Genomic DNA, 20,483 nt, shown 5'->3' on the forward strand with positions numbered 1-20,483 from the left:
TCTGTTGTCATTACTTTAGTCTTCTTGGTGTTCAGCTGTAGTCCTGCTTTTGTGCTTTCCTCTTTAACTTTCACCAGCATTGGTTTCAATTCATTACTGGTTTCTGCTTGTAGTATGGTATCATCTGCATATCTTAAATTACTGATATTTCTCTCTTCAGTTTTCATACCTCCTTCATCTTGGTCCAATCCCACTTTCTATATACGTTCTGCATATTGTTGTTGTTATGTGCCTTCAAGTCAATTACAACTTATAGCGACCCTATGAATCAGCGACCTCCAATAGCATCTGTTATAAACCACCCTGTTCAGATCTTGTAAGTTCAGGTCTGTGGCTTCCTTTATGGAATCAATCCATCTCTTGTTTGGCCTTCCTCTTTTTCTACTCCCTTCTGTTTTTCCCAGTATTATTGTCTTTTCTAGTGAATCATGTCTTCTCATGATGTGTCCAAAGTATGATAATTTCAGTTTCATCATTTTAGCTTCTAGTGATAGTTCTGGTTTAATTTGTTCTGACACCCAATTAGTTGTCGTTTTTGGGGTCCATGGTATCCACAAAGCTCTCCTCCAACACCACATTTCAAATGAGTGGATTTTTCTCTTATCCACTTTTTTCACCGTCCAACTTTCACATCCATACATAGAGATTGGGAACACCATGGTCTGAATGATCCTGACTTTAGTGTGCAGTGATACATCTTTGCATTTGAGGACCTTTTCTAGTTTTCTCATAGCTGCCCTCCCCAGTCCTAGCCTCCTTCTGATTTGACTATTGTCTCCATTTTGGTTAATAACTGTGCCAAGGTATTGATAATCCTTGACAAGTTCAATGTCCTCATTGTCAACTTTAAAGTTACATAAATCTTCTGTTGTCATTACTTTAGTCTTTTTGACATTCAGCTGTAGTCCTGCTTTTGTGCTTTCCTCTTTAACTTTCATCAAATAATTACTGGTTTCTGCTAGTAGTATGGTATCGTCTGCATATCTTAAATTATTGATATTTCTCCCTCCAATTTTCACACCTCCTTCATCTTGGTCCAATCCCGCTTTCCGTATGATATGTTCTGCATAGATTAAACAAATAGGGTGATAAAATACAACCCTGTCTCACACCCTTTCCGATTGGGGTGTGTATTATACTTGGACACAGAATGAGAAGACATGATTCACTGGAAAAGACAATAATGTTGAGAAAAACAGCAGGGAGTAGAAGAAGAGGAAGGCCAAACAACAGATGGACTGATTCCATAAAGGAAGCCCAGACCCGAATTTACAAGATTTGAACGGGGTGATTCATGACAGATGCTCTTGGAGGTCGCTGATTCATAGGGTCGCCATAAGTCGTAATCGACTTGAAGGCAACATAACAACAAATCTGCCAAACTTTTAAAGAGTAACTCGTTGCACTAAACTATGCCACGGTATCTGGCCTTTTCAATTAATTGATTCCAATCCCTTTCGTGAGACAAAGAACGGTGGAAAGATACGTCGAAGCCCTTTAAACCTTAAAGGCTATTATCATTCTGTTTCGTTTCGACCAACCAGCGCCAAACTTCTTCGGAATGGCAGCATCCCCTTCCAATAAGAAGGCGCAGAAAACTCCCCGCGCGGGCACCGTGTCGTCCTGTAGTTCTCCACATCGCCAAACCACCCCCGTCCCCTCCGCGCTATTTGGGCGGATCACCGAGTCATGGTTGGTTGAGGATGGAATGAGCTGCGGTTTCATCGACCAATCAGCTTCTAACACCGTCCGAGCGCCCGCCTGAGGAAATCTCCGGCGCGGAGCTAATGGAACAGCCCGTTGCTTAGCATCCGTTAGGCCGTCAGTCGCCGTTGTTGGCCTCGCCATGTTTCAGGGTCCCGAGACCGACTTGGCGAAACCCAGCTCAAGGTAAACGCGGCCAGTCCATGGAGGGAAGCGCCCAGGGGGCTGTCCTCCGGCTTCGAGGGCTGAGGAGGAGACGCTGGACGCCTGGGTTCCTCGCTCCGTTTCCCGCCCTTGCGCTGAGAGGACTCCTCGTGGGCGGAAGCCGATGACCTGGCGGGGCCGCCTCGCTTCAAAGAAGTAGAAAGAAAAGGCAGCCCTGTCCTTTCCTTTCCTTTCGTTTTAAGAATGTGGATTGTAAAAGCAGCCGCGGTAGGCGCGGTTAATTCGAATTAAAGGGGGGAGTTGTGTGCCTCTAGTTTCGGTTCGCTCCGCTTTGAGAGGGGTGTGAGTGTGAAAGTGCCCGTTCAGGGGGTGCCAACGGAAATGGGTCGTTGCCTAACCGAGGCTGCAATCCTGTGCACATTTACATAGGAGTAAGCCTGATGGAGTCGGTGGGACTTGCTTCTGAGTTTTTTTGTTAAGTGCCTTCAAGTAAACCTGCATAAAAGACTACTCTGTGAGGTGTGTGTGTTTTTTCTTTTAAAAAGGAGAGAGCAGTAGCTGAATGTTGGCTCTCCCATCAGTTTGATCAAGCAAAATATAGGAGGGCAATACTAACTTTGGCTCTTTTTATGCCATGTCTGTCTGATCTTTTTTTCCCCAGCGGGAAAAACATTAGTTGACTAATAAAAGTTAAATGATAAAATGCACATAAGGTCCGCAATGCTTTGCAGGGCAATTGTAAGGGTTCTTGTGAAAATGTATGGTGGTGCTTCTGAAAGCTGATCTAATGCAAAGTTGATGGGCATATCCCCCAAATGCTGCATTAAATATCCCAAGGCCTGTCTGAGCAAGAAGGGATAACAGAGATTCCTGGAATCAGCCTTTCTGTTGCAGCTGGAGTCGTTTCCATTTGATAAGGTGTCCTGCCATTCTTCTGCTTTTTTGGTCTGGCCATGCTAACCTGAAGGTAGAGTGAGTTGGCAGATGCAGTCTCCAGGAATTGGCAAAATCAAGGGTTTGCCTGAAGCATGTAAATGCAAGTGATTCAGGTTATAAAGTGAAGGGGAACCTAGTGTGTTAAGTTGCATATGCCCAAGCTACTTAACTGTCAACCTCTTGTTGTAGTTGAGTTGTAATGAGGAGAGACTGAAAGAACTGGGCATGTTTAGCCTGGAGAAGAGAAGACTGAGGGGAGATAGGATAGCACTCTTCAAGTACATGAAAGATTGTCACATAGAGGAGGGCCGGGATCTCTTCTTGATCGTCCCAGAGTGCAGGACACAGCATAATGGGCTCAAGTTGCAGGAAGCCAGATTTCAACTGGACATCAGGAAAAACATCCTAACTGCTAGAGCCATACAGCAATGGAACCAATTACCTAGAGAGGTAGTGGGCTCTCCCGACACTAGAGGCATTCAAGAGGCAGCTGGATAGCCATCTGTCGGGAATGCTTTGATTTGGCTTTCTGCATTGAGCAGGAGGTTGGACTTGATGGCCTTATAGGCCCCTTCCAACTCTACTATTCTGTGAAGTTATTTTGGCTGACAGTAAAGGTTGGAAGTTATTTTTAGATGCGTTTAACTTGTTTTTCTGTGACTGAAAGTTGTAAATAGCCTTTACTTTGTGTAAGGAAGTGTGTGTGTTGTAAGGTGTTTTTAATTATTGTATTGACTAGACCTTACTTTTACTTTGATTAGACCTGGATCTCATTTTCCCTTGTGCCTTAGTGTAGTCATCTCTTGCGTCACTTGGACTTCTGGGCTTGCTTTGTGAATGAACCCCCACCCCCATGAGTGTGTGTGTGTGTGTGAGAGAGAGAGAGATCTCCCCACTGAAATTACTGTTGAATGTATCTGGCCCGTGAAAGCAGCTGCTGCAAAAGTCTTTAAGGTGCCACAGTTCTCCTTGTTTCTGCTTAACTTAGGAATTTGTTTGTGTGCTGTCTTTTAATGTGCAAGAACTCTACAACCATTATTGTTAGGATGCTATAATTCCTGTTTGACACAGGGAGAGAACTGGGGCTGAGAGAAAATGGGTCTATAGCAGAAATAGAATTTGATCCCTGGACTTTGTTTTTAAAAATGGTCTAGCTGCCTTCAGCTAAGGAACTTGGGAGTTCCTGAAACCTGGCAGCTGATAGAAAAACATTTTGCATGACCTAAATGAAAACCTAAGAGAAGACTGCTTGCAACATATCTTAATCTATTGTTTAAATTTTTAAATTTTGTTTTAAATTGTTTTTATAAGATCTGTTTTAAATTGTATTTGTTTTAATGTTTTTAGTTACTGTAAACTACCCAGAGAGCTTCAGCTAAGGAGCGGTATACAAGTATAATAAAATAAATAAATAAATAAATCTATGGTGCAATATGACCTAAATGGCAATATAGTATAAAACCTACCCATGCCATCCAAATGGCCAACTCTCTCTGCTGGACCTTATTGGTCTTCTCTGAAATCTCGCTTGCCACCTTAAGAACATAAGAAGAGCCTGCTGGATCAGGCCAGTGGCCCATCTAGTCCAGCATCCTGTTCTCACAGTGGCCAACCAGGTGCCTGGGGGAAGCCCGCAAGCAGGACCCGAGTGCAAGAACACTCTCCCCTCCCGAGGCTTCCGGCAACTGGTTTTCAGAAGCATGCTGCCTCTGACTAGGGTGGCACAGCACAGCCATCATGGCTAGTAGCCATTGATAGCCCTGTCCTCCATGAATTGGTCTAATCTTCTTTTAAAGCCATCCAAGCTGGTAGCCATTACTGCATCTTGTGGGAGCAAATTCCATAGTTTAACTATACTACACCTTACTGTTATCTGCCAGTGCGTATTGCTTGGTATGCAGAACACTTCTGCTGCCTGTCAGCTGAAAGTGTGTTGGGACTCAACCTCTGGTTTCCATAATGGTCTTGGAACCACTGTAGTATTGTACACTTAATGGTAGCCTTCCCCAGCAACCCACTCAGGAGTTGTAGTCTAAAATATCTGGAGGATGCCAGTTTAGGGTATGCATTCAAAACCAGTGGCTCCAGTGTCAAACCCCAAGTACCACCAACTCCTCCTCCCACCCCTGCTGCCCCATAGTTGCCATCCTAGAGGCTGTGTGTGGAAGGAGTAGTGTCTGTCTTTACTGAAAGAGTTTGTGGACCTTCTGCTCTTCTGTGTGTATAGAGCCAGCTTCTTCCACCATCACTCCTACATCCCAGATCACCTAACCTCTTCAATGTGGGTCAAATTAATTGCTGGCCTAGACAGATTGCTGACGCGTACCAGAAGGTCCGCTCACATAACACCTGTTCTGGCCCGACTGCACTGGCTTCCTATTTGTTTCCGGGCTAGATTCAAAGTGCTGGTTTTGACCTATAAAGCCCTACACGGCATGGGACCGCAATACCTGGTGGAATGCCTCTCCCAATATGAACCTACCCGTACACTGCGCTCAACATCTAAGGCCCTCCTCCGAGTGCCATCCCATCGAGAAGCTCGGAGGGTGGTGACCAGAACCAGGGCCTTTTCCGTGGTGGCCCCCGAACTGTGGAACAGTCTCCCCGATGAGGTGCGCCTGGCGCCGACGTTACTATCTTTTCGGCGCCAGGTGAAAACCTTTTTATACTCCCAGGCATTTTAAAGTGTATTTTAACTGTATTTCACTATTATTTTGCATTTTGGACGTTGTTTGGTTCTTTTTTGTTTGTTTGTTTTTGGTTTTTGATTTATTGTATTTATTGTATTTTTACACTGCGCTTGTTTTATCTTTTATGTACACCGCCCAGAGAGCCTTCGGGCTTAGGACGGTATATAAATAAAATAAATAAATAAATAAATAAATAATATCTATATGCAACTGCCTAATCTCCAAAATAAACATCGGACAGTTCCACTGTAGGTGGATTGGAGGCTAGAAATGTAGTATATTATTTGTATATGCATACCCATGTACACAAAATTAAAAAGGTGCGTGGACAGAACAATTCTGGCATTGCCTTGAGGTGTCACTCCATGGAGGCGAATCAGTCTAGGAAGATTTGATTATCAGGCTCCTCCTCTTGGAGCCCTTTCTCTGAGGGCTTTAATCATTCTTGCCTTCCAATGCTCCAGAATAGATTTTTGCTGTAGGAGGTGGATCAGATGCTGGCTGCTAAAGGTCATCAGGCCATGCTTGTCTGGTATGATTTTTTTCAGGAAGGCTCAGTTGTGACAGCAAGCATTGTTTTCCAGCAGCCAACACCCACTCTAAAGACAAGATCTTGCTGTGTTCTTCCATCTTCAGAGAGTTTTGCTTCTTATCCAAGACAGAAAATCTTATTTCTAAAACTGCCTGTTGATCACTGCCTGTTGATCACTGCCTCAACCAGTGTAAGGTTCTTGGCTTTTCTTATGAAGCAATAATCTAGGATAAAAATTGTTTTATGTGTCTCCTCCCCTACCTCTTACTTCTTTGACCAGCATATGTGGAGCCCTATAGGCTCGGGTAACAATGAGGTTGATCAAATCAAATTGTGCCATCTGAAAGCACACTTGTTGGGAAGTCATGGCTCATTGGAGCTATATCATTGTATTGAATATTAATGGTTTTAAATGTTTAAGTCCTCTAGAGACCCTTCTGCATAAGGTGACTCATAAAGGAAATAATATCCACATGGTGTCATGAAGAGAGTGATGAAATTGGGTGGATCTTGTGCGTTATCAATGTGTTCAAGAAACTAATTCTTGGCATTAGAAGTACTACTGTGAGGACATAATCTTTACAAAGAGCACAAGGGATTGGAACTGAATTTTCTGAGTCAGAGTTTAGCCCTAAGATACATGAAGTAAGATATTTATGTGAATGCAGTGAGGCTTCCAGCTGAAGAACAACAGCCACCAAGCACATTTGTAGAATGTTTCTGCTGCTTTAAAAAAAGGTAGAAATATATTATGTGGATCAGTTTGAAAACATCGTTTGTGACCAGGTCACTTTCACTGCTAGAACAATCTGAAAACCAGTTTTAAACTAGCCTTGCTATTATCGGGCCCTGGGGTCTGTTTCCAAAGTCATTATGAGGGGCCTAACTGTGTATTGCATGTAAACTACACTGTGGCAGCACCTTTAATTTTAACCCCTTGTCTGCTGTGGTTTTGCCCTTCTAATTGTTCTCCCCTCGCCTTGGCTCCAAACATGTGCTTATAGTAAGTGGCAGGAAGCAAAAGGCTGCACAAATATACTCCTGTTGCTTCTCTGCTCCACATTTCTTCCCAAATAAAAGGCTGGTTGGCGTTTGACCCTGGGGGACACAAGTATCTCATTTAATATGAGCTGTGGCATGGAGAACCAGTGCTACTAAACACATGTAGTGTTACCTTAAGCATGCACGACGTTTTCTATATATCTAGGGTTACAAGGCAGTGTGTGAACCTGGCAGTCATCTAAAAGCAGCAATCATTAAACAGCAGCAGAGTTATATCTCTTATCATCCTGGGACTCTGAAAAGGCCAATTATATCATCAGCCAGAGAATAAGGGATCTTGATTATCAGTATTTATATTCTAAGGCAACTACATCCTGCTCCCCATTACATTTTGGGCTGAGTTTTTGTTCTTCATATCAACTGTCATATTTAACAGAATTAACATTTCCCCATTATAGATTTTTGTTTTCTCGCGCAAGGTTTAATTGCTTACCCTCTGCTTATTTAACGGGCCGATAGCTAGGAATCCCTATAGAACATCGTTACTGTGTCTGTAATTCAAACTGCCCTGAATCTTTATATCATGTTCTTTTACAATGATATAAAGAACCTAGAACCAAATTCATCTTGCCGCTTATTTCAAGCCATCAGGAAAGTTCCCCAGAAGGGGTAGTTCGGTTTCTTCTGTCAGATAAAAACAAAAATATTAAAAAGTTAGTTGCTAAATTTCTTTATATTGCCCAAGCTTTACGGAAAAAACAGCTCTAATATCGATAAAATGTCCTTAACATCAAAACTGTGCCTTATTTTACATCTATATTGTCATTTTAAAAAATTATTCATAAAACTTGTTTTTATAAAAAGTATATCCCTGTATAAATGTTGTTTATATATATCTATCAAGGATTTGTATTTTCATGTTTTGTTCGGGTCTATGACCGTAATAAAGTAAAATAAAGAAAGCAGAGTTATATATGTTAAAAGCCTTTTTAAAAAATCAGCATTTGTGGATCCCAGAAAATCTCCATGGGGAGTGCATTCTGAAGGATTGGTGTTGCCCTCTCTCTTGTGTTCATTGGCCTCATGACGACGGTGCAAAGAGCAGGGCCTCAAAGAGCAGGGCAGATCTTAATACCCAGGCAAGTTGACATAACAACAAACAGTTTGCAAGGTCCAAGGCCACTTGCGGCTTTTAGACATACATCCTTAAAATAGACAGCCAGTGTGGTGTAGTGATTAAGGTGCTGACTACAACTTGGGAGACCAGGGTTTGAACCCCCACACAGCCATGAAGCTCACTGGGTGACCTTGGGCCAGTCACTGCCTCTCAGCCTCAGTACCAGGGGCAATCTTGGCACAGGGTAACAGTTGCTAACATTCTCTGGATCCAAACTTGGTTACTTCAGGAGGGATTTCAACACAGCCTCTTTTCAGGACTGTAGGAACCACCCTCTTCCTTAAGCAATTTGGAATCTGTGGGTCACATGATGTCAGACAGCCTACATAGCTGAGAGGACTTGTGGTACTCATTAACTGACAAGTTTTACTATGCTTTCCTTGTGAGGGTTTTGTCCCTTGACAATATTCATGTAGAACTTGCAATGAAAACTCCCTCTGTTTTCTGTCTAATGTGCATCTTCAGCCAGACATATGTGTCAGTGGTGAAATGCTTGGAACTGTGTTTTTGGAGCAGTGCCTGAATGTGTACATTAGTGATCTCAGATATGATTCTGGTGCTTTTAATCAGGCAGTGTTTTGTGGCCAGGAAGGCAGTCTTTCAATATTTATTTTAATTTAATTTATTTTAAAATTTATATCCCACCTTTCCTCCAAGGAGCTAAAAGTGGCATACGTGCTTCTCCCCATCCCCATTTTATCCTCACAACAATCCTGTGGGGTAGGTTAGTTTGAGAGATGGTGAGTGGCTCAAGGTCACCTAGTGAGCTTCATGCCTGAGTGAAGATTTGAGCCCCGATCTTCCAGATCCTGGTCCAACATTCTAACCATTACACCATGCTGGCTGTCAATATTTAACTCCATTTGGGCACTAAATAAAACATTATTTATTGTAAAACCACTATACAGTTTTTTAAATGACTAAACATATAGTGAACATAGTTATCCTGCTTCCTTTATTTAGCATAACACCCAATACTTCATAATGCTTCTAGGAACACTCAATTAAGTTAAGTTAATAACTGGAGAAGCAAGGCTTGAAAATCACTGCTGTAGTCTCAATTACTATTGGTGAACGTGGCTTCTGTCAGAAGGAATGTTTAAAACTACAGGCCATAAGATGACTAGAAAGAGTGGGGAAGAACACAAATCTAGCAAATAGCAATTTTCTTCAGTGTATATCTCATCCCACTGCCTACTTCAGATAATGTAATTTCTATCTCCTGATTTCTGCTCTGTAAGGCCTGGCTCACACATCACTAAGCTATGGATCATTAAACTAAACTATAGCTTATTAAGCCATGACTGAGTGTTATGTGTGAACCTAGTCCAGCAGCTTAACTATTGTTTGTTTTACTGTGAACAAACCATGTTCAGAACCCATGGTTTGTTGTTGGTTTATGAAGCGTGGTTTGTTTTAACTATGGCTTGGTATTATGTGTGAACCCGGCCTCTCGAGCCTAGATGCTCACCAAGCTACAAAGGCATGAGGCAAGAACAACTAGAAAAACAAACCATTTTTTTTATCACCTGGGACAACTAATGATTAACTCATGGTTTGTTAAACTATGGCTTCGTTGTACAGTATGTGTGAAGCAGGCCTAAATGTACAGAGAAGGAAACAACAACCATCTAGAGATCACAGGCTGCTTTAGTATCGCCATATGTTTAATACACATGATGCTTTCGTTAGGGAGGAACACCTCATTGAGCTTTTTAATTAACATTGAGAGCAAGCTTAAGATAGTTTATGTTTTGGTTATTAAAATTGGTCTGATCCATCTGTTAGTTGTACTGTACTTACATAATTATTATTGTGCTGATACTGAATTTATGAGATTACTTTTGTCCGCATGTTGTGTGACTGTATATGTATGCAGATGTCTGAACTTGGAAGGCCATTATAGCAAATAAAAATGTTGTGTTTCCTGCAAATTCTAAGGAGTGTCATTTGCTTAATGAAGTACTTGGTACGGGGGGGGGGGGAGTCATGTCTTCCTACAGCTGGAGAATAACAAAGAAGGAATTACGCCCTTTCTTTCCTTGGGCACAGCGGAATCTCCTTTAGGAGCTCTAAAAATGCCAGTTACACAAATATGTTTCCCAAGTTGAAACAAAAGCTGAATATTTGGGAACAGGCTGCCATGCCATGTACTGCATTGCCAGTTAAGAATGTTTTGAATTTAAATTACATGAGCTAAATAATACCAGACGGTGTGTCTTGAGTTATTAGACTGCTCCTGTTATCTATCTCCTTGGGGAGGGGGGGTGAAGGCTGAAGGCTTGTTTGCATTGTGGCATGTTGAAATAAAGCAGCTGCAATTCTGAAGCAGAATGATATTCTTAGTCTTATTTTTTTTAGTTCAGGCATTCTGATTGCACGTGAAATTCTCCTTGGTTTTGGTTTTTGGAGAGCGAAATTTTATGGTCTGGAGTGCAGTATAGCTGTGTATCAAAATCTGAATGCATCCTCATCTCCTTCCTGGCATATGATACAATAAATCCCCCTCCTCTTCCTTTCAATTAATATCTCAAACTCCATTGTATTGTGTGATTGATTCAAGAGCTTACATTTTTGCAGATATTGGCTATTAGTATGGGACCAACCATCAATATATGGTCAAAAACATGTAGGTTTTGCTAAGCAATATTGCACTGAGTGGCTATTCTAGTTACCTCTTATCTTGTCATTAAGCTGTATTCTTCAATGACATTTACATCCTGTTCCCTGCTTCCCCTGGCTTTGCTCTGGAATGTGCCTTTCCACAGAAAGCTGAAGAACAGCTTTGTAGATTGCAACAATCTAACAATGTGTGCATATGCTACTGTGCTAGTCACATGACACCAGCGCAAGATAACAAATGCTCATTTTGGACTGGTGTCACCTAAGAATTTCTGTCCATTTTCTTGGATTCTCCTGTTTTCTTTGGTCTCTATGCCCCATACAAATTTGGATCTCCTTATCTCTTGACAACCTTCTTTTATCTAAACCATTACAAAAATTGAATCTGTTTTTAACTGTTCCTTGTTAAAATGCAGTAATCATCGTATAATCTGATAGAAAACTAAAATCAAAATTAATTTTTGGATGAGAGATTGTAGAAATCCAATAAATTAAAAACAAAAAAATACACATCATGAACATCTTTTTAAAATTGTTTTAAATTTTTTTAAAGTGTGTTTTAAATTGTTTTTAAAAGATGTGTTTTAAACTTGTATACTTGTTTTTAATGCTTTTAGTTACTGTAAACCGCCCAGAGAGCTTCGGCTATGGGGCGGTATACAAATACAATAAATAAATAAATAAGTACATCTTGGCATACTTCTGTGAAAGAGACTTCAAGATGGGAATAATTTTAATAAGTCTGTGAAAGGGTGTGGACAGGTGTGTAAGGAATAAATGCACTTAGCCTTGTTCAGTTTGAATTTAGATGTGGTAATGTCCTCACCCAACAACTGAGAGAATGGGAAGATTTCCAGCAAGAAGTATCAAGCCAATGTTTATGTGTAGATATTGTTAGCTGATTTTTGTTTTGCACAGACTTTGTTTAGGGATCTTTTTTATTGCTGAGGAGTGGGTACAGTCCTAATAGTGCAAGTCTCTTGTAATAGGAGCATTCTTTGCCCGATTAAACTGATCCTGACCACCTCTTAACACACCTAAGCATATCAACTTTGTAGACAAAGTTAATAGATTATGTAGACTTGAGGGTAGGCGACATATGAACCATTAAAGTGTCTGTTTTCTACTTCCATAAAAAGTTATTTCCTTCCCCTCTCCCAAAACCTTTGGATTAATCACCCCATGGAAAGGCTATGCCTGGTTGCAGACAGCCAATGTTTCCTATAGAATTCAGACTGGACATCATCTGTGTTTATTATAGTTGACTATTATCTGTGTTCTGCAAAACAGGGTACTGAAACCTCCTGGAGGAAGCTCCAGCAATCTCTTTGGGAGCCCAGAAGAAGCCGCCTCCTCTTTCAGGCCGCACAGAATGGCATCAAACATATTTGGAGGAGCTGAAGAAACTCAGCACTTTCCAAAGAGAACAAACCCTCCAGGTGAGAGTTGTTGTCTTTTTGAGAAGAACTATGTAGGGGCGTGGCAGGTCTGGTGTTGCCTGCAGAATACATAATCTGTATTTAGCCTTTCTTCATTCAAGCACACAGTGCACACAAGCTCGGGGGGGGGGGAGGAATGTCAGACTCTACCTTTCTGCTTATGGTAGTAACAAAGGAAGATGATGAAGAGAGTCAAGATAATCTTTCACTTATGTCATTCAGGCTGTGTTGCAGTAAATAATGACTAGGGCAGAAGCAGTTCTTGGCACTCCCCCAGCGAACAAACTGTTTTTAACAGGTTGTATAAAGCAATCTGACTAATGCTTCTTAGTTCTACATCAGGGTGAGCCACAATATTTCTAGAAGCATGTGCATTTATATCTTGGTGAAATCCTCTCACAAACTTTGTTGCAGCATATGACAGTTCTTGTTGCAGTATTGTGTGACATTGGGAATCAAGTGGAATGAATTTATCTGGAGTTGCTGAATGCATAACAAATGCTACAGCTAATGCTAGCTGGGCAGCTTGTTTATCAGTGGAACCTCTTGCACATGAGACCTCTTTAAAATAGTTCTGCTTGACTCCTGGCTCATTAGGTCAAAGGTCAGTGCACATTGCAGGGGAAAATGGTCAGTCTGAATCCATTGTAAAATAAATAATAATGTGAATAATAATGAACTTGCTCCTGGATCTTCTTATGATCTACCTGGAAGTATTTGAAAGAAAGAACAGTTCTTAGTAACTTCCACTAGTATTGCTGTCTTGCAGGTGGGAAGGACAGTGGAATATTTGAGGACCATAAACCTAACCCTTCTCGTCAACTTACAAATCCACCTGGTGGAAAAGCAAGCAATATTTTTGGGTCTCCACAGCCTGTCGGCATTGTCAAAGCTCATCCAAACAAACCCAAGGTAACTGTATTTTAGCTTTTGCCCACTTCCTACATTCTTTTTTAAAAATAAAACTACAGTAGAACCCAGATCAGAGAAAGAATTATTAGTGTAAATGAAGCAGCCATGCATAATTTTTACGATTGAGATTGTGGAATATGGGGTTCCTCGGTTCAGAATTTAGAAGCCTTTGATGCAATGAATTCAGTCCTGATCATGCTGACCCCTCCTCCTGTCCACTACAAAGTTTTGAATTAAAATTGCACAGTTATCTCTAAAAGAAGGAATGAGCTTCAGTAGGTGTTGCATACAGAGCCAAATACCTATAATATGCTGAAACCCTTCTGCCTAGTGTGTGGCAAACAACCCTGCAAAAATGCAAACTACATGCAAGAAACACTGCTCTTAAAAAGGAAAAAGTAGCATGAATTGCCTGTCTTTCATGCTTGAAAGAAATCTAAGCAACCCTAGAATGGCTTTTTAATCGATATCCCTATACAAAGAATTGTGTTTTTTAAGGTTTTTTTCCCCCCTCCAGGATCATGTTGTTATTTTGACTGATAGAGGGGATGCACCTCAAGAACTAAAACCAAAAGGTAAGTGAAGCAAGCTTTCTGCAGTATCTTTTTATTGGTGTATTACAGCCTGCCACTGTGTTGTGAGAACCTTTGTCTTTCTGCCTATCTGGCATTACTTTTGCCCTGCTTAGGTTGGCTGTTACGTTATCCCATCCTTCTTCCAAAGCCCTGACGTGTGTCTGCCCACCTGATTATAACTAGTGGTAGCCCTTTTGTATTTTATTATCATTTTATATGGAGTTTTAATGTTTTTAAGGCTGTAGGTCACTTTGGGATACTCTTCTGAGTGTGAAAAGTGACAAATATAATAAATAATACATTTATTTAATAATAATAATTAGTGGAAGGTCTGTGAGCAGGGCTTCTGTGGCCAGTCTTAAGGCCCAGGCAGGCTTACGTGAATGTAAGTGGTCCATCAAGTGCAGGCATCTAATGCAGCTTGTTGCATCTTTGATAGGATTATATGTAAACCTACCAATGCACCAGACTTGGGTGTGCCATGCTAGGAATGCCAGATTGGCAAGGAGTTAAGTTTACTAAAGTGTTATAATTTATGTTGATGCCTTTTATGTTTTCATGTAAAACAGGAGTGGGGAACCTTTTTCTGCTGGGGACCACATTCTCTTAGGTGTAATCTTTCAGCAGCATGCTGATAGGAGGGGCACCCCCTTTTCTCTGTGCCACTGTGCTCATGAGATAGCTTGCCACCCTCCTCCCCACTGTTTAAAATGTTTTAATACACTGCAGAGTTGAAAACACAAAAAACAAATACATTTTTTGAAAAAAGAAAAATAGATTAAAAATGCAGAAATAGAACCAACGTTGAAGATGAAGATGGAATCTACACCAACTAAAATACTGAGGGGAAAACAGTGAGGTTAATAACACAGGAATTATCCCATCCCTTCAGTATAAATGAGATGAACAAAATTCCTGGGAGGATTCTTAAAGTGAGAATTGTTGGAATCCACACAAAAAAAGTGTGGTTGAACCTGATTTCTGCTTCCCTAAAGAAACCAGTCCCTGATATGTGGTGTAATCTTAAGGTTAGTTTTGTAAGTATATTAGTCCTTTTGCATAAGTATCTTAAGTAGTTTCATGGTGAAAATCTTATTCAGTTTTGTTCTGGATTTCCAATAGCCTATGGTTCAAGCAATAAAGTTGGCTGACTGACTGATGTGTTAACTTTCTCATGGAAAAAAAAGGCTTTGTCAGCTGCTAGCTCTCTGTCAGCATCTTCTTAAACACTAGTTACCCACAATTACAGCATTCACTGCCATAAGTAGAAAAACAAGGTCTCTGGAATGAACTGTGATGGCTGAGTTCTTCAAATATTTCAGAAAAGCAACCGGGGAGTTTTCAGCTATTTGTAAGTTTTACAACAGTTAGAATTTGCGCTAAAATATTACCAACAGAACCTTTATTTCTGTTCCAATGCTACTGAATATGAAAGTTTCCCTCTGAGTGCAATTTCTTAAGATGTAGGATGCTAAGGGGCGATATATCACCTGGCTGTTATCTTGAAGGCTAGTTCCTTTAGATTGTTTGACCAAAATGTCTTAGAAACTCAGAATTAATCCAAATTTGCCTCCCAGTTTCCATGTAATGATCCCATCAGAAGCAGAGGCATTCAGTGAATTGGCACACTTGCATTGTTTCCAACTTTCCAGCCCAATAATTCCTTGCTGATTTGGTTGGGTGTTTTCTTAAAATCCAGTTGAAAATGCAGTCCTCTACTTTAAAAAAAAAAATTACATCTTTTAGAAGATTTTCCACAATTCAGTTTTCCTGTAACTCCATGAGAACATTCTGGAAAGGGTTGCTGTTCGACTCAGCTCCTGAATGCTGGATCTGAGCCTCATACAAGTTGTATGTATCAGACTGATAGATAGAAACTCAGATCAATCTCCTGCTAAATTGGATGTGTGAGATTACTCCTTATATTTAATTGCTTGTAATTAATATACAGTGGGTAGCACTAATCTTGTACCAAGTGATGCCCTCTGCCATAAACTCATGGCTTAAGCTATACTTTCCCCTGGATATGGCTTGTCACTGAGTTCTTAGCAAGCTACAAGGGATGGGGATTTCTCTTAAGTGACAGATTGTTCTGTTTTCTGTAGACTTTACCTGATGGATGAGTTGATTCACAGGAGGTATCTGATTTCTCATTGGAGAACTGTTTTTATTCGTTGTGTGTTAATTGTTGTACACCATTATTATATTTGGTAATGTAATATTTCGTAATTGCCACCCTGGGCTCCTGCTGGGAGGAAGGGCGGGATATAAAAGAAAGAAAGAAAGCAGCCTATAAGTAATGCCAAATTAATAGACAGGAGTAAAGAGAGAGAGAGAGAGAGGAGACACAAACATCTAATGTGTGTCTGGCTGCGGTTTTGAACATAACTGTTCCTTGTTGGCCTAGAAAGTTTTAACGCACTTTCCATAATGTTCTTTGTCTCTCTCTTATAGCGGCCTGCTTGTTGGGTCAAAAAGAGTTTTGAGAACATGCACTTGTTTAGTCGTAACTGTGTGCCCTACATGCCATGTTTCTTGAAAAACTTTTTTGGAGAAGTATTGTTGGGGAGGAAAATTTCGTGATATTTGTCTAGCCTGCATGGCACTGTGAGATAATTGGGGGATGAAGTGCAGCAGGGTAGATCAGATGGGCATATGTAAAACACATACTGTGCAACCATCCTTGTAATACCAGGTGAACAAAAACAATATTCTGGCAGGGCCACCTAACAACCTACCTTGATATGCAGGTACAGACAACCAAAGAGCAAAGGTGGAAGACACAAATGAAAAGAGAGAACCGCAGAAGGAGAGCATCAAAGAGCCTGGACCCAAAATGGATGATCACGAACCCAGGCTTGGGCCGCGGCCACGCTCGCACAACAAAGTCCTCAACCCTCCTGGGGGCAAATCCAGTATTGCCTTCTATTAAGGAAAGCTGCTCTTTTCTCTTCCTTCTCTCCCTGCCCCCAATGGAGTCAGCTCAGAAACATCTTCCACGCATTCAAGGTCAGAACCAAAAGTCTAGCCTTCTAGTGTTTGAAGGAGGCACTTAGTGGTTTGGCTTAATCAGTATGTAGCATAAGTTAGCTTGAGCTTCTCTGGTTTTTAAAGTTGCAAAGCAGACTCTTGAGAGAACCCTGAGTCTATGCACTTCTGTTGCTTTCTGAATATGGTTAAGGAAGACCTCCTATTGAAGGCAGAACATTGCTTTCTTGTTGCTCAGATTAGGTAGCATAGCCTTGAGGGAATTTAATTTGTGCTAGCTAAGGAGGGAGGCTAACCAAAACTCTTGACTATCTGTCTGAACTGTGAACTAGAGCTGTCCCTTTTTCATCTTGTAAAAAGCTTAGGTGAGGTAGAACCTTACTAAGGAAGCAGATCCTCTTCTGGAGATGAACTGTAGTCAAAATGAACCATGCAAGAAGTAATTTTTGGAACACCCTTCAAAGGCTGTTTGGCTAATTAAGGAGGATGCAAGTTGAATGACAAGAGAAGACATTTGCAATTATGGACAGCACAGAATGGTCTGCTGAAAACTCCACCAAACCACTCTTGTCTATGATCAGACCTTGAATCCTGTCTGATGAGATGGTTAAGAAGGTAGTGTTCCACCACGTCACTAGCCACCAACCAGAAGCTGTTTGTGCTCACAGGTTCTGACCTCCACAGGCCTCTTGACTACCTCTGCCCTACAAAAGCGTCTGCTCTTGTCTAATTCTCTGCTGACTCTGTTTGCCTTCCCTCCTTATTGGCCACTTCTTCCTATATTTTGGATAGATTTTCCAAACCCTCTCCCCCAGAGACAGCACCTTTACTTTTAACTATGCTGAGTGAGGCTGCAGCTGCTGTGCTGCCCACCCCATCCTTCTAGTTCTCTTGTGCTCTCCCTCCCCCCCCCCATTTTGGAATTAAGATTCCTGGCCTATAGTAGGCAGAGGAGAACCTGAAGAAATTGTGCTGAAGCTGCGGCCCTGGTCACTGGACTTGAAGGTACCAGTAGTATCTTGGTAACCCTATCTGAAGGCATGGACTACCCCACCTGATGCAATGTTTGCATTGTAGTTGCCTTGACACTTTTGTTTCTCTCTCTCGACTGGGAATGGTTCCAGAAGTTTTGCAGTAGAATATTCTCCTGGTGCACAGACTTTTATTTTTTGCAATAACTTGTTATTGTTTCCTGAAATCACAGTATATGGGTCTAGGGGTGGGTGGGTTTTAAATTTCATGTATTTCATAGGATGGATGCCTGATTAGCTGTATTTTAGGGCTTAATTATTTGTCAACATCAAGTGCTTAGACTGCAGTGGCTTGCCTTTTTAACTCCATTGTATGTAGGAGTTCCTCAGGCATGCCAAAGAACTTAGTGGCCTTTCTTGCCCAGTGGCTCCACGTGCCAGCACCCCCCCACACACACTTTACTGCAGAATGGTTCTGAGGAACAAGCTCTATGCTAGATGTTGAAAGTAACTTGGAGTTCTGTCCAAGCTGGTTGATGATTGTTTCTTTTGATTAAAAAGTAACTTCTGCTGCGGGAGAATAATTCTTCATTGCCAATCACTTTGCTTGTAACAAGTGCCCCCCCCCCAAATGCAGTGGAACAGTGATTAAGAAAGTTTGGGTGTAGTGTGCACACTGAGCCTTGTGATGTATTTATTCTTAAAAGGAGCAATATAGGAACATTTGGCCAAAACTTGCTTCTCTGATGCCATTTGCATTGTTTTGGACTTCCTCTTGGACAACCTGGCAATGAAGTATTAAAAGGTGCATTTATACCAGTGCCTCTTTTTGATAGCAGTTTACCAGCTAAGCCTTAAAATGCTTTGTGTGCCATTTTTTTTCCTCAAGGGGTGGCTGGGGAGTACACTATGTATCCAGAAAGGGTACTTTTCTTTTTTAAAATAAAAAGGGAGTCAATGAATACTCGAAATGTGTTTTAATCATGTACTGCTCAATAAACAGCTGCAGTTTTTCAGTTCATTAAGGTGTAGCTGATAAGGCTGCAAGTTCTAGTGGTGTCCCTGTGTCACCTTATGAGTCTTTAATTGGGGATACGCAGGATGTCAAATGTTCTATTAAAATAACTGTGGTGAACATATTTCTATAGTGCCATCAGTTAACACTGTACTGTACTGAGTAACCTTAAGCAAAATGTTAATATATTACAGGTCTCTCTGTCCTGAGAAATTTGTAATTAAATTCTGGTTGAATATAACTATTTCTGGGCTGAGAATAAAAGTCAAATACCATTTGAAATAGGAAAGATTGTACCTTTTAGTTCAGCGCTAACAGATTTGCACATGTGTGTAATAAGATTCTTGTAACAATGGCCTTTTCTAGTTGGAAGTTACCATGACTGTGGTTCCATAGCCCAAACTCATGCTCCCATTCTTTTGAGAAGCATTTCTTTATTTCGTCAAACCTATCTTCAAAATCCATCTCTTCTGTGAAGCCTTTGGCACAACATTATCAATTCAAATGTGACTAAGCCAAAGTACATGCAACTGAATTAACTGCCTTGTTAACCTCCACTTCCCCACCCTTCTTCAGTTCCCCCTTTGGCAAGCTTCTGATTGTAAGCTTCTCAGAGAAGGGACCTGCCCCTTTGTACTCTGTGAAGCACCATCCAGTTTGGCACTATAGAAATCAAAAGAATGGTTTTTCATACTCTTGTTGAATGAATTCTGATTCATAGAAGCTATCATTGCAAGAAGGAAAAACAAAGTTCACAAACCTGTTTTATTTTGTGTTATTGGCCATAGCAAGGTGATACTGCCATTAGTTATGCTACATTGACTGAAACCGTTTACTGAACAGTTTTCATACGTAGCCCCCATCCCAGTAGCTTTGAAAGGTTACAGTACAAATAGTCCCTTTTCCAAAGATTTACAATCTTATACAAGGAAAGAACCACCGTTTGCCTCCTCCAGTGCTTACTGTTGCTGATACAGAATGTAAGACTGAATGAATCAACCGTTAGGAAAGAAGAGTTAACTTTACTGGCTTCACTTGTGCACCATCTGTTCTGATCTTACATTAGTTGAAGGTAGTAGCTGCCTTTCAAGACAATCATCTGGTTGTCTGCAGACCTTTCCTAATATGACCTCTCACAGCAACACTAAGCAGTATCTTTTTCTGCAGTAATTAACAGTGAAGAACATTGCCATTAAATTAATTAGCTTGTGTCCTCTGCTGTTAGTAATTTAAGGCAGAGGTATGGTCAGTAGACAACGTCAAAGAAAGCATTGAAGAGAGCTAAAAATTTTAAGGTTACAATAAATCTTCACTCCCTTTTTTCTTTCTTCTAACAACATAATGAGCCAAGATCAGTGTTCTGTTAATTTTGTTACAGTACAGGGCAGAGTCCCTGCATGTTCAAATCACCAGGTATAATAGAGGTATTGTGGAAGAGGGAGAAAGACTGAGAGTTGTTCTGAGTATTACCCTTATAACTTCTGCATTTTTAATCTGACAAGTCTCTTTTCCAAGTACTGCTACCTCTCACCCCTTTGTATCTTTCTGTAGATATGGGCCTAAACTTTTCCTGTGAAGTTACGGTCACATTACTAAACTACTACCACAAAAGGCTACATAATACTGGTAATAGCTGCCACCTCACCCACTGCTGTAATGGGGTTTATGCCATTTTAAAACTGCAATGCAACATCTCCATTTTGAAGTAGGACAACCACTTGTGGGAATGCAGAGCTGAAAGCTAACTTGCAATTG

General features: G+C 41.0%; 1 protein-coding gene across 1 annotated transcript; it reads left to right on the forward strand.

Annotated features, from left to right (window-relative positions):
- The first annotated feature begins 1,656 nt into the window (after nt 1-1,656).
- Nucleotides 1,657-18,734, forward strand: JPT2 (Jupiter microtubule associated homolog 2). Its single transcript, XM_061599422.1, has 5 exons — nt 1,657-1,890; nt 12,119-12,267; nt 13,037-13,179; nt 13,697-13,754; nt 16,505-18,734. Exons 1-5 carry the CDS (start codon nt 1,847-1,849, stop codon nt 16,684-16,686), a joined length of 576 nt encoding a protein of 191 aa, XP_061455406.1. The 5' UTR covers nt 1,657-1,846; the 3' UTR covers nt 16,687-18,734.
- Nucleotides 18,735-20,483: the final 1,749 nt, after the last annotated feature.

This window comes from Rhineura floridana, chromosome 17 (genome assembly GCF_030035675.1).
Source record: "Rhineura floridana isolate rRhiFlo1 chromosome 17, rRhiFlo1.hap2, whole genome shotgun sequence".
Lineage (NCBI taxonomy): Eukaryota > Metazoa > Chordata > Lepidosauria > Squamata > Rhineuridae > Rhineura > Rhineura floridana.

Bases quoted from the DNA above. Each gene is read 5' to 3' on its own strand.
- JPT2 (XM_061599422.1), top strand. From the start codon at position 1,847: ATGTTTCAGGGTCCCGAGACCGACTTGGCGAAACCCAGCTCAAG. The intron at 1,891-12,118 runs GTAAACGCGGCC...TCTGCAAAACAG, and splicing joins TTGGCGAAACCCAGCTCAAG to GGTACTGAAACCTCCTGGAG. The intron at 13,755-16,504 runs GTAAGTGAAGCA...CTTGATATGCAG, and splicing joins TCAAGAACTAAAACCAAAAG to GTACAGACAACCAAAGAGCA.